Source organism: Odontesthes bonariensis, chromosome 16 (genome assembly GCF_027942865.1).
Source record: "Odontesthes bonariensis isolate fOdoBon6 chromosome 16, fOdoBon6.hap1, whole genome shotgun sequence".
NCBI classification, from domain to species: Eukaryota; Metazoa; Chordata; class Actinopteri; order Atheriniformes; family Atherinopsidae; genus Odontesthes; species Odontesthes bonariensis.
Window position 1 is genome coordinate 24,843,505 of NC_134521.1, and position 12,571 is coordinate 24,856,075.

The 12,571-nt window shown below is 42.3% G+C and overlaps 1 protein-coding gene across 1 annotated transcript in view; it reads right to left on the reverse strand.

Annotated features, from left to right (window-relative positions):
• Positions 1-670: 670 nt before the first annotated feature.
• Positions 671-12,571, reverse strand: part of pdlim4 (PDZ and LIM domain 4) — a 44,275-nt gene continuing 32,374 nt past the window's right edge. Inside the window, exons 4-7 of the mRNA XM_075486682.1 lie at positions 12,107-12,372; positions 10,308-10,465; positions 4,339-4,486; positions 671-2,813 (exon numbers count right to left, since the gene is read on the reverse strand). Coding sequence (XP_075342797.1) covers positions 2,609-2,813; positions 4,339-4,486; positions 10,308-10,465; positions 12,107-12,372 — 777 coding nt within the window. The 3' untranslated portion in view covers positions 671-2,608. The remainder of the gene's footprint in view (positions 2,814-4,338; positions 4,487-10,307; positions 10,466-12,106; positions 12,373-12,571) is intronic.

A 12,571-nucleotide genomic window follows, 5' to 3' on the forward strand; every position in this document is an offset into this window, starting at 1 on the left:
ACACTATGCAGGTTAGTTGCCGAGTTACTTATCTACTGCAGTATGGGATGTAGTTGGCAGTCACAAACAACATAAATCCAGTCAGAGAGAATTGCCTTTCATGACAAGTGTTGTACAAAAGACGCTGTTGATGTTATAGAAATCACGGCAAAGCACACACGTCATCACTAAGGATTCTGATTGTGTGGCCGACTGTCCGTTAGTCATTCAACATCAGTTCTACTCCTCCGATTCCATTGTTCCCTGCAGTTTGTCTAATTATGTCTAATTATGACCAGGCCCTTTCTGTTTGTACATGCACACATAAATAAGAACTGAAACGCATGGTTGGAACTTAAATCTACTTGTCCAAAACTCTACAGTTAAGAAATGACTACCCTCATGTTGATGTTTCAGACAGCCACTTTTAAAACAAAGATGAACTATTTTCAAACAAGCCTCGCTCTCGCTCGGTTTTACGATCAGATTTACGGCTTCTCTGATGCGTGTGTCTGAGGAATTTGGTTACACGACGCAAATACTGCAGCCTGGTGGTCTTACACTGTGCGGGATGGAGAAAAATGCCCCATTAGACCTGGAGTGTAAAACTAAGAAAAGTTGAGGGCCTTGTGTTTTGGGGAATTTTTGAGGGAAATCCTGCAGTTCAGACCAAAGAATGTGAGTAGTCACGTCATAGCAATGCACTTTGAATTTTATTTAGAACCTACAAAAGAAAAAAAAGAAAACCCAGAAAGAAACCATGTGTGGGCAGAATAATAAGTTAAATACACGAGGAGGATTTGTGTCAAAGAAAACATTTAAAGACATAAGAGATGAAAAAAGGCACGCGAGTGACATGTATTAATGTATGTTAAAGCAGTCACAATGAAACAAATATGTACAATACCAAAGGCAAAACATGGTGGTGTTCTCACATAATTTACAACACTACTAGTATAGAGGGCACACCGGCAGAGACACGTCACTGTTCACAGATTGAAAAAAGTCATTACTGCAAAACCCACTCATTTCAAATTCAAAAAGTAGTTTGGTTAGAAATATCTGTAAAATTGAGAATGACATCATTCCTCCCTACCCAATTCACTCCCCCGTTCACAACAAGCTACAATGAGACTGATGGCCACAGCACTTTGTGTGAGAAAAAGGAAATCACACCATAGTCATTTCTGTCTCACCCCATCCTCTACCCAATCTCTCAGAGGAAACTTAGAAATCCATTTCATTTGCTTCGTGTGCCTTGGCACCCGACATGTGAATTCACTGTAGGCAGGGAATAAAAAAAATAAAAAAAGCACAATCCTGTCTTTTTCTCTGTTCTAAGGAGAGACCATAACGGCTCTATGTAGTGGATCCAAAAACTGGAAGCGGAGCGAGTATTACTCCCACATGTTGTAGGCTGCGGAGTCCCAGTTTACATTTTTATTTCTTTTTTTCCCCCAAACAGCTTTCCGTGGCCGTCTTAAATGCACTCAGCCATCTTTAAAAGCTGTCATGAGCAGTGGCGAGCGTATTGATGGTTTTACAAACACCCAGTGAGCTCTTGCTTTTATGAACAAGAACTCTTCAATGAGAGCTGAGATCTCTGCCTTTTGCAAGGGACGGCAACTCTGTTTAAACGCGTCACCACTGCACGCATCTAGCTAGGTTACTAGGTCATCCACATGTGGGAGAAATCCTTCGGCATGAAGGTTTTTGGAGTCGCGGTTCAGTAAATCCTGTCCCAAAGCGTACTGAAACACAGTCAAGGCACTAACAACTAGCATGGTGTTAGCGGGTCACTCTGAAGTGAGCAGAAAAAGTGACAAACTGAAACTTTCTCCAGTTTTGCAAGACAAGAAGCCTGAGAAGTGAACTGCATGAAGAATTGAAAAATACATACTATAAATCCAGTCAACATGAGTGTAATAATCAACTGTAGCATTCTTAATGTCAACCCTAAACCAAGACTCAAGCAGTAAATGAGTATACTTTATGTGACTTTGCAAACTGCACACCGGTATTTTGTGGTGTGCTGCCAGTATAAAAGCTACATCCAAAAATTAAACTCCTCTGCACAGTTCAAACACACCAGTCATCAGTTTTAATGCTTGAGTGGGACATCAGACGTGTTATTGGCTTACTGATTGTTTGAAGAGCTGACAGCTGGGGTAGTCATTAACATCTTGTGATTGGGGCGACATGCACACATCTCATGTCTCACTGATGGGGAATACTCCACACTAAACTGTGCGTCTGAACACTTGATTATGAGCTGAACTGGTTCTGTATTTTTCTTGGTTTTAAAGTTCAATGTAAACACAACGGCTGACAGATGAGGGTTTTCAGATTGAGAGACAGTATGCAGACGCAAGGTAATGTCAGCTTTTTAAGGGTTTGGAGTTTTGGGAGATTCATCAGCGCCAAGTCAACGTATTTCAATATGCTCAATATACACGGCATTTATCAGGTCCGTCACCGTGGAAGTACTGATCTGGGATCACTGAAATTTCATACCACTCTCCCAAAAGGCAAAACAAATCCAAGATCAGCAGTCCCACTTGACAGAGCCAGATCAGTTACTCAGTAGCCCCATTCCCAGTTACATCACAACAATGCCAGTCTCTTTATCTCAGACCAACTCCACCTTGGAGTTGGGGTACACAGCAACAACGTCGTAGCCCTCTGGGGGTTGGACGCGAGCCTTGGCGTGGGTCTCGCAGTACAGACTGTCTTCGATAAAGAAGTAGCCCTTCTGCTTGAGGTTGATGCCACAGTCATCACACACAAAGCAGTCAGGATGGTAGAGCTTGTCCCGGGCCTTTACGATGGTGCCACTAAAGAGAGATGAAGGGAGACACAAAGGCTTAGACAGCAAAATAATATAAAAAACAAAGAGAGCTCTGGGAAGCAATGATAATTAGATACATTTTTCTGAGGATTACTTCATGCTGAGCCACCATTTCTGACTATTTTAAGCAATACATAACAGCCAGTTAAAGCTCTGCTTTTGTACATGTTTGTCTTTAGTTTGTGCTCTTCTGACCTCTGCCTCTGTTAACAAACATCCTAATATGGAGAGACAGTGGAACAACATCGGGCTCTGCTATCGACAAAGATGAAAATGCAGTAAGAGCGGATTTAAAAAAGCTGCAGTGATAAGCACACGCAACATGCAGGATGCCTGAAAAAGCCATCCGTCTATCTGAAAGCAGGTTTCAGGGAGGTGACTTCATCACAGAGAGCAGACATTAAAAAGAGGGAAGTGATGATTAATTGCTTATGACCGACTCGCCGCTGTTGATTCAGCTTCATGATTTCTATGCAAATCGGCCATAATCGTGTTTTATAGCCACTGTAACTCTGCAGGTATTTGAATGGCTCTCTTCATGGGTCATATCAGTTTTCAAAGAACTCATTCTTACGGTGTTGTTGGGTGGAAGGAACATTATCCTCACACCTGGGAACTGAATGGCACATATTTGTTCTGCATGCCACAGGGTTTCAAAGCTCACTACTTTATGCAGTCAGCCAGCTGTAAAGGGCCTTAACTGTTCATTCAGGGCGCTTAAGAAGACTTTACTTTCTGGACTGTAGCGACTGTTGAGTCATAATCCTGCTTCTTCTTTTTTAAACACTTTGCCTTCAGAAACTCAACTTGCTGGATGGAGTCTTGACACAGTGCTCCATACATGCTCGAAAAAAAGCTGTAAAATACCTTTAGGTCATAAGAGGCTTTTTGTGCCCCGCGAGCCCCCACAATTCTCTCTTGTTAAGAAGTAAAGCAAGCCTATGACATCACTGCTTACCTGCAGCTGCTTTTATAGAGAGGGGGGATTACCGGTGCTTGTGGTTACTTTGGCAAAAGGTCTGTCTGTGTGTTTGTGTGTGTAGAAGTTTATGCAACTACGTGCATGTGTGCTGTTGTGTGTACGGAACGCATAGGAAAGGGTGTGGAGGATGGCTTTGATTAATGATTAAAATGAGTTTTTCCTGAGAGCTTATGGCCTGTTGGTGCAGGTCGGGCCGGTGTGAGCTAACCTCCTTGATCCAGATCAGGGAAGAGACCCCGCTCACTTTGCACAGTTCAATTGTTAAACTTAATGACGACAGGCGGGGCAATAAAATAAGTGGGAGCAATGCAATTTCCAGATGTAGGTTAAAAGTGTCTTAACAGCAAATCATTCATATTCCCTGCATCGTACTTGGCGCAAATGCGTTTTACGCAGTGGTTTGTAAAAATCTTTAGTGAAAAAGAATTCATATTTAATGTCGAAATACAATATGATGAAATGGCTTCCGTCTGCTATTCACGTCTCAGTTTTCACAGAGTAATGAAACCAGGATGTGAACAGTACTTACACAATGCCGTTACAGCAGCGCGTGCACTGGGGTAGCTTCTGAAGGCCGGACACGGGGGTGGGAATGGTGGGAATGGGGCTTCCCAGCTTTGGGATTGGAGACCTGACTGGTGACTTCAAGTTTCTCATTCTCTCCGTTGGTGACACACCTATAAGTAGAAATATAACAGAGAATAATCACTAGAACTTCAAAATGAAACAAAGGAAAAGATCAAACAACTTTAAAACAAGTCTGCCAACCATAAATATACATTTTTTGTGACTTGTGCTTGGGAGGAACTTCCCTTGAGTTCCAGGTAGAAGGAGCTGAACATGTCAGGTTCATCTAAGGCTGGGAAGTGATACAAGATGGATGAATGTTCTGTACACTACATTTCTACTCCCCACCAAGTTATTTCTCACGCTTTCTGACTGGCCCTCTCACAGATACATGTTAAATTTGCTGCCACAGGGACATGTACAGGTTTCCATGCGATGCAGTTGATGTACGAGAGCTACAAGAAACAGCAGGAAAAGTCTGTATTTAGAGTTGGTGGGTTTCTGCGGAGACTTGATGGCATGATGTAAACATAAGCAGTTTTAAGTGTGCCAAACAACCAAACCATCCTTTCTCTGGTGAGGCCAGGCCACAGTGTGCATGTTTTACACCTTGGTGGAGGCAAAACTAAAGACAGACATCCTGTCGTAAACCGCCAGATCCACAACAAGCTCCAGTTTAATTTTGTTCCATTTTCACCACAGAATAAAATATAAATGTTCAATCTATAAACCTTCCTCCTTGTCCTCTACTTTCTTCTCCTTAAATCCCAATCACTTCATTTCCCCTTCTTCTCTTTGCTACGCCTTGCCCTCTGCATGACTTTTCGGTGTCTGGGGCACCTTCCTGTGCCCCATTCAGGTGTCAGATTCTGTACTGGCTTTACCTGGTAGGCATTCATCTGTCAACCTGGCAGGGAAAACATCCTATGCTACAAAGTCCAGGATTGAATCGTCACACCTTTATGCTACAATCACATGATGAATGTGAACAACACGCAGTCAGTTGTGATGATCTTTATCTTTCTGGCAACAGTCGTCGGATGCAGCTTCGTTACATTTCTGTTAGCTTAAAATGAGAGTGTTGCACCTTTCTAGCGACCACTTACGAAACCACGCCTTAGTGACGGTGAGAACCGCGGTGGTGGTCGACACAGGTAACAGCTTTCCCACAGATGGCATGTTTTATCAGAAAAGCTGACCGGAGGGTATGAAAATGGCATACTTACGGAAGAGTATTAGGGCCAGGCATTAGAAAAAATATTTATATTTTGCCTGTCGAGAATAAAGTCGAAATGTCATGTGGACTTTATTCTCGACAGGCAAAATATTATTATTTTTTCCTTATGCCTGGCCCTAATACTCTTCCGTACATACTTTATGCTGGATGTCTGAGGCAGTCCAAAAGCAGTAAGTCGGATCGTTGAAGTACAGCTGCAAACTGCCGTCTGTTCCCACTGATGATGTGCCAGCGGAGGATAAACAGGCCAACAGGCCGACCACGATCGCAACTGAACACAGTATAATTACCCTGCATCTGGCACCTGCGTCAAATGGCTTTTAAATCCTCAGTAACAGTTGTCATGTGACTGCTCCGTGCTGTGTTCAAGAGCCGGCGCTAGCGGCGGGATTATTGTCTCCACCATTATTGATGTACTCTGAAGGAAAACGTTTAATGCAAAACACTTGTGTTGCTTTCTAACAAGGAGGACGGGTCTGGTTAATAAATGCCTTCCGCTTGTTCAGTCCCACATGCATTATATGATAAAACATAGCTGAACCAAATAGAGCCGTAAGATTTAGTTTGATATACAGCGACAAGTCGGCTGCTTGCAACAGACATCTCACCCCATGTAACATTCACAGCTCAGTGCGTTTTAAACTGTGACTAATATCAACCAGACACTCTGTGAATCAGTCACACATCGTTAAGCCCCTTCCCATCTCCAACCTGTCAAGTGAAAAGCTTCAGTTTCATTTTAGACTGTGACTTACTGAGATTAAGGGAGGGATTTTACAAGTTACACGTTTTCTTAAATGCTCCATTTACATACACGTAGAGGACAGAAATCTGAGGATTAAATAAAGCCACATTTAAAACTCCTGTTTCTTTCAGTTTACATGTTAAGAGTCGAAGGCTGAAGACCACTTGATAAATCTGATAAATAACCATGCTTTATCAAAACAAAATAATCTAAATCCCAGGCAATGAAAACCAAACCCTTTTTCTAAAAAACACTAACAATATAAAAGGGAGAGATAACTGTCAAGTTGAGTTGAAAACTCAAATGGTTACTTTTTATGGCACGTAGATTTTATATTAAATTTTTTCACGACTAAAGTAATAGCCAAAATGTGACTTCAAACGCCCAAAACGTGCTGCACACACGAGCACATAAAAAGCACAAAAAGCCTTTGAATTAATAAACAACGCGAGAATAAATCCCGAAATGAAACACATAGAGAGAAAGAACACCAAACCACAACATAAGACAGGATCGGTAGTCTTAAAAACACGACTGCCCAGAAACGGGGATTTTGTGAAAGAGGATTCTGTCGGGTCGAGGTTCAAGCACTGAAGGCTCATTTTGTTTTTCAGTTCAAGCCAGAAATGGATCCAGGCCAACTTACAAAGATTTGTGCGGTGTGCAAGAGGAACAAGAGGATCATAAATATAACTGAGGGCAAGATCATGCATTATCTTTAGAGTGGAACAACAGATTCTTGTCATTGATTATTGATTTAACAGAAAGTCAATGGAGTTTAGAAAGTTTATGTTTATGATCTGGCATGCAGCTGCAGTTTGAACCAATGGTAGAATGTGTTCACATGAGAGTGGGCCGACAGAAGAGCAGTGACGATGATCATATTTCTGTTCTAGTTCTGCTAGAAGTTAGGATTTCCATTGTTCTAGTTCAACACAGTCAAGCATTGTGGTTGTAGTTCTTTAGTTTTAGTCAAAGGAAAGCTTTCAGCAGTTAACATGCAACCGCTCAAATGACACATTTACCCCAACTTGACTAAAAAGTTTATAACGGCTTTAAGTCTCACATCTTTTTCCCTCCCTGTCTTGCTACCTGCATTTTGCGTCTTTTATCTGGAAACTTCTCGATGACATCATTGTGTCTGAACGGAACATGACGGATATGACGTTTATCAGCATCACTGTCTGTCTGAGTTGTGGCCATTTGGGTGAATCCGTTAAAATAAACTGTTTTCTTGGATCTACATTCACCTTCTCTGCATGGTATTCTATCATTCATGATGTGTCCCATAAGTCCTCTTGGTTATTCAGAAGACTTAGCATTCAGTGTTTGATATCTTTAATTCCAAATGTTTGTCATTGGTCCAGGTTTTAGTAAGTCTGCTCTTGTTTAAAAACGCTTTGTGTCAAAGTGTTATGTTGCTGTAATACTGCCTTAAACCTCCCAACTTTCAATCCTTATCTGAACAGTCACTCCACCCCTCATTTCATCCACATTGCCATCAAATTGTTGTAGAGTCTGTAGAGTTCTCGGTAAACTGACACTCTTGTTTGCTTTAACTTTAAAAGCCCTTGAAAGTCAACATGGCCTCTGCAGGGGCTTTCACCTTCAAACGGGGGCAGCTTTAATGATTTAAAAGCCAGACAATGAAGCATGCATTCAAAAGAATGATGATTTGTCCCGTCACCTCTTTATGGAGCCGTTTAAAAACATCCACAAAGACGGGCTACATTTGCTCCCAGATTTCTCATTCTCACACGGATTAAATGACACTCCAACACGGGGACACATAGCTGTTAAAGGGCTCCCAAAGTAAACTTGAAGTGTCTCCGTTTCATGGAGAGCCTAACGTGTCAATCAGCCTGTCAGATTCCCAAGCTGAAGGACAACAGACGGCAGACAACAGCGGTGTCTGTTAATCTCTTTATTCCATCAGCGGTGCTAAGATTCCTCTGTCATTAGCATCTTACTCCATCGTCAGCTTTTCTTTTCTTATTGCTTTAGTGCTGTGAGAAGTGATAAAATAAGGAAAACTGTGTGGTTTGGCTGTGCTCCAGGCCTCACTGCGGGAGCTGTTTGCATTGTTCCTTGTGCAGCGAATAATCCTGTCAGCTCTTACATCAAAGGTAGAGTCAGAAATGTGATAACCAGGCGAAATAGTAATATTCTACGGGGAGAGAAAACTCAACCTTGGTATTTTGATTCAGGCCCCATATGTCTGATGTGTGACGTTCAGCGAGCCGTTCATTGAATGCACCACCAGTACAGCACCAGAATCAGCCGGTACATAAAAACAGCGGTGAAACACCGGCCATACAAGCATCAGTTCTTAATGATAGTTGCTAAAAACTTACAAAAAGCACAGATGAATGGGGTGACAACAAAGTTTATGGACCTGGCGCAAACTTAACAAAGACCGTGCCATACGGGACTACAAATGAGATTTTGCCCGAAAGAAGATCTCAGCCCACCAGCTGTCCATGTTTAACTGCAGATGGGGTAAATGTGAGTATCTGAGACTAAAAGTGTTCGGTGTTTGATGTGGGTCTGAGCTCTCAGGCTATTTACTCTGTCATACAATAATACTGTGCTCCAAGAATCATCAAGTATTCGGATCTCAAACGAGGTAGACCCTGAGGAAGAGGGGGGCAGGCTGGAAATGGGTGAGTCCCTCCTGCCGGGATCTCACAGGACAACACTGGTGCACACAGAGGAGGAATACTCCTTTCTACTTTTAGACTGAATGCTCGTCTTACATGCAGGAGCCTGTTTTCCTCATTTGTGATGAATCAAATGCAATTTTAAATGATCTAAAAAGAGGCAAGTCACAAACAAATCTCGTGAAATGAATTACCAGGATTATGAAGTTAGATTTTAAATGACAATATTTAAGTTTTTCCAAAATGTAGGTTTTATAATAGGTATTCTAACAGAGCAAGACCTCCATTCGTCAAAGAAGAGGTGTAAGCCTTTAGGAAAGAGGTCGGCTTCTCTCATTTCAAACTGAATAAAAGAGTTATTTATAAGACTGTGTGAACATATTTGAACACTACAGTCTGTAAAAGCAGACAGATCAATTCAGTCGAAGCTGGTAACACTAATAATTGTACCCTGGATTAAATAAAGGCCTTTTCCTTGAATGCGTCTGTAACAGAAGCTGAGGGTTTAAAAGAAAAAACACATCAATCATACAAGACTTGTGCCGTCAGTCCAATTCTGATTGAATGTACCATCAGTTGGCTCCCATTTCCCACTTCCTTAAATGTTCGCTCCGCTTCAGCAGTAAACACTGAATCTGATGAGAAGGTTTTAGTTCCAGGGATTAGCCTTCCTCTGCTCCGCTGCCGTCAGCATCACATGACTCCTCTTCAAATGCTGGAATGCCGAGCGGTCAGACAGGAAAGCCATATTTCTCACTTTATTGTCCTCTGTGAAGTTGTTTTTGCAGTAAACCATCTTACCAAAACTTCCCTCCCCTGCATACACATCCATACTTGAGCTAATTCAGAGCACTTAATCTTTTCCCTGCTTCCCTTTGTCTCCGACGTTCTGTCCGTTTTGTTCTCCCTCACTCTTTTCCTATCTGTCCTTTTAACCTCACTGTCTGTGCTTTTCTATAAAAGGAAAACTATGCTACTAAGACAGGGGAGCTCATAACAGTCAGAGAGAGGCTGCTTGAGCAGGAATCACAAGCCTCATCTGCATAGGAGAAAATATTTACTCAGATATGTCGACTGTTTACATCGCCCATCTGTAGGAAATCCATGGATGCATGTGGGTACATTGAAGTGCTTACATTATACCAGCTTTTTACTAACACAGCATTGTTCACGTTCTTCTTTCACAACCATGTCGGTTACTGGAGCAAAGATCTGCATTAAGTACAACTTGGAGTGGACTCATATGCATTGCTTGCTCCACTATCGCACACAAACACATACATCCTTACCTCCATCCTCAGCCTCCAGAATCTCCTGCAGATATTTGAAGGAGCCAGACTGTTTGGGCTCAGAAACCGGCACTTCATAGTCCTGCAGCATCTTGTAGACATCTGACTCTGGGTCGAAACCATTACGGCCCCCAGGGGACTGTGTGGGAGGCTCGGGGCTGAAGAGCACAAAGAAAGCACAAGTCAGCATTCTTGCAAAGCAATCTGACTCATGATGAATTGGGGACAAGTGTCAGACAACTTAAAATCCCTTTTGTAATCACAGAAGACTACAAAAAGAAACCGCTTGCACATCCAAAATTCTCACAACAGAGACCGTCTGATTAACTTCTTTAGTGGTGTTGAAAAATGCCGATTAAACTTTTGCTAACATGTTTAACATATTGTTGTGTTTTGGATACTATATTTATTTGGCATCCTCATTGTGGGTTTTGTGATGAAGGAGAGAATGAAGGAAACAGAAAAGATGGATCCTTGAGCCAAAAATCTGAGCTCAATGTACCAAAGGGCGATTCCACAGGTATGAAGTATGAATCACAGCAGCTTTGCACTATGCCTCTGCATGCTTATCCATCCATCACGTTACTCCCAAACCTTACTGGGAGGATCCACCTCACATGACAGGTTTAAACTTTCAAACTTCGGGGAGATGACGAGTGGGGCCGATGACAGATATGTGAAAATCCAGGCGTACTAAACAGCATGTTGGTCTCCAGACTCTCCTCCAGGCACGAGGGTGTGTGTGTGTGTGTGTGTGTATATGTATATATATATATATATATATATATATATATATATATATATATATATATATACGGGAGAAAAAGCATGGGCTGCTGTTCAATTTGAGTGGAAGATAGAGAAAAGTGGAAGTAATGAGTGTGTAAGAGAAAGTTGAAACATAGTTCGCTGTGTTAAAATGGTGTTTAACTTTGTCTTTGCTTGCAGAACTAGTAAGGATTAACAGTCCTCTCCAGGGAAACTTTGAAAGTGCCAGAGAGCATGTTCACCAGCTGACTAAGCGCGCATTTATTGCCGGCTTGAGGGGATTCACAAAAACAAATAGTTTTTCCAGTGCACATGGTTATCTGTGCAGGTGTGTCACGAGGTATCCAAAATGTGTCTGCGTCTGCATCTGTTAGAGTGTCCTCAGGAGTCATCACGTGTACACACACATGCATCTGCAAAGTGTTGCTAAATGAATAACATACCTGGTGAGGCTTCAATAACAGAAAGTTTGATGGATTTTTTAAGGCACTCGCTGGAGACGCACCACTATTTCCTTGTGTAATTTTTTTCACAGCAATGGTGTGCAATGAGGCTGATCTGGGAAATGTCATGGAGAGTTATTTTGAAAGATGATAAGTCTCAGCAGTATGAGCTAAAAGCTGCAGCGTGAGTAAGGTCCACTGTTCTCTGCTCCAACAGCTTCACACAGAAAGAATCAAACGGGTCCCTCTGTTCTTTCAGTGCATTATATGAGAAAAACACAGCAAACAAGAGCTTATTGTCATGACGACAGCTCCGAAGAGAGCCCACGGATACGCAAAAGATAAACTAAGAGCGAAAAAGCAGCAAATTTTATTATGGAAATCTAATTTTCTAATCAAATATGCATTGTTTTTTTGGAGTTTGTGAAATCTTCCAGAGGAGACAGAAAACATGAAAAACAATAAGCCTCACAGAGAGTAGACGCTAATCCACTTATCCTGTCAAAACTGCGATTGGGGTTGAATGCAGGTCCTGTTTGTGTGCGTTTCAAAATTCATTCTGCAAAGCAAACACTTTAATTGTCCCACCTGTGTGTGGCACTGAGGCTGAGACCACCCATCTTGCTTGGCAGAGACCTGTCTCCGTTGCTGCCATTGTGGGCATAAAGCCCTGCTGGGTTGTTGTACTGAGCATGCCCAGTTCCGTTCCCGTATCCGTAGCTGTGGCCGTTGTTGGATCTGGAGTGTCCATTGTTCAGGTGAGTGGACTGAGGAGCCTGGGGGGGCAGGGGTTCGGGGGTGTATGAAGGTTTACGACTGTAACTGCCATACCCGCTGGTGATGGGACGGAAATTCTAGGACAAGAAAGAAAAAAGGAATTCAAAGATGGGTTAACAGCAAAACCAAAGTTTTTTTGTTATCGTTGTTAAAGGTGGGGTAGGAGATCCTGGATTTTGAGTCCAGCGAAGCTGCATTTTGAAAATACACAGGTAAAAAGTCCCAACCCTTTTCTTCACTTTCCCCCCGAAGCCACGCCTCTAGAGTACATGAACG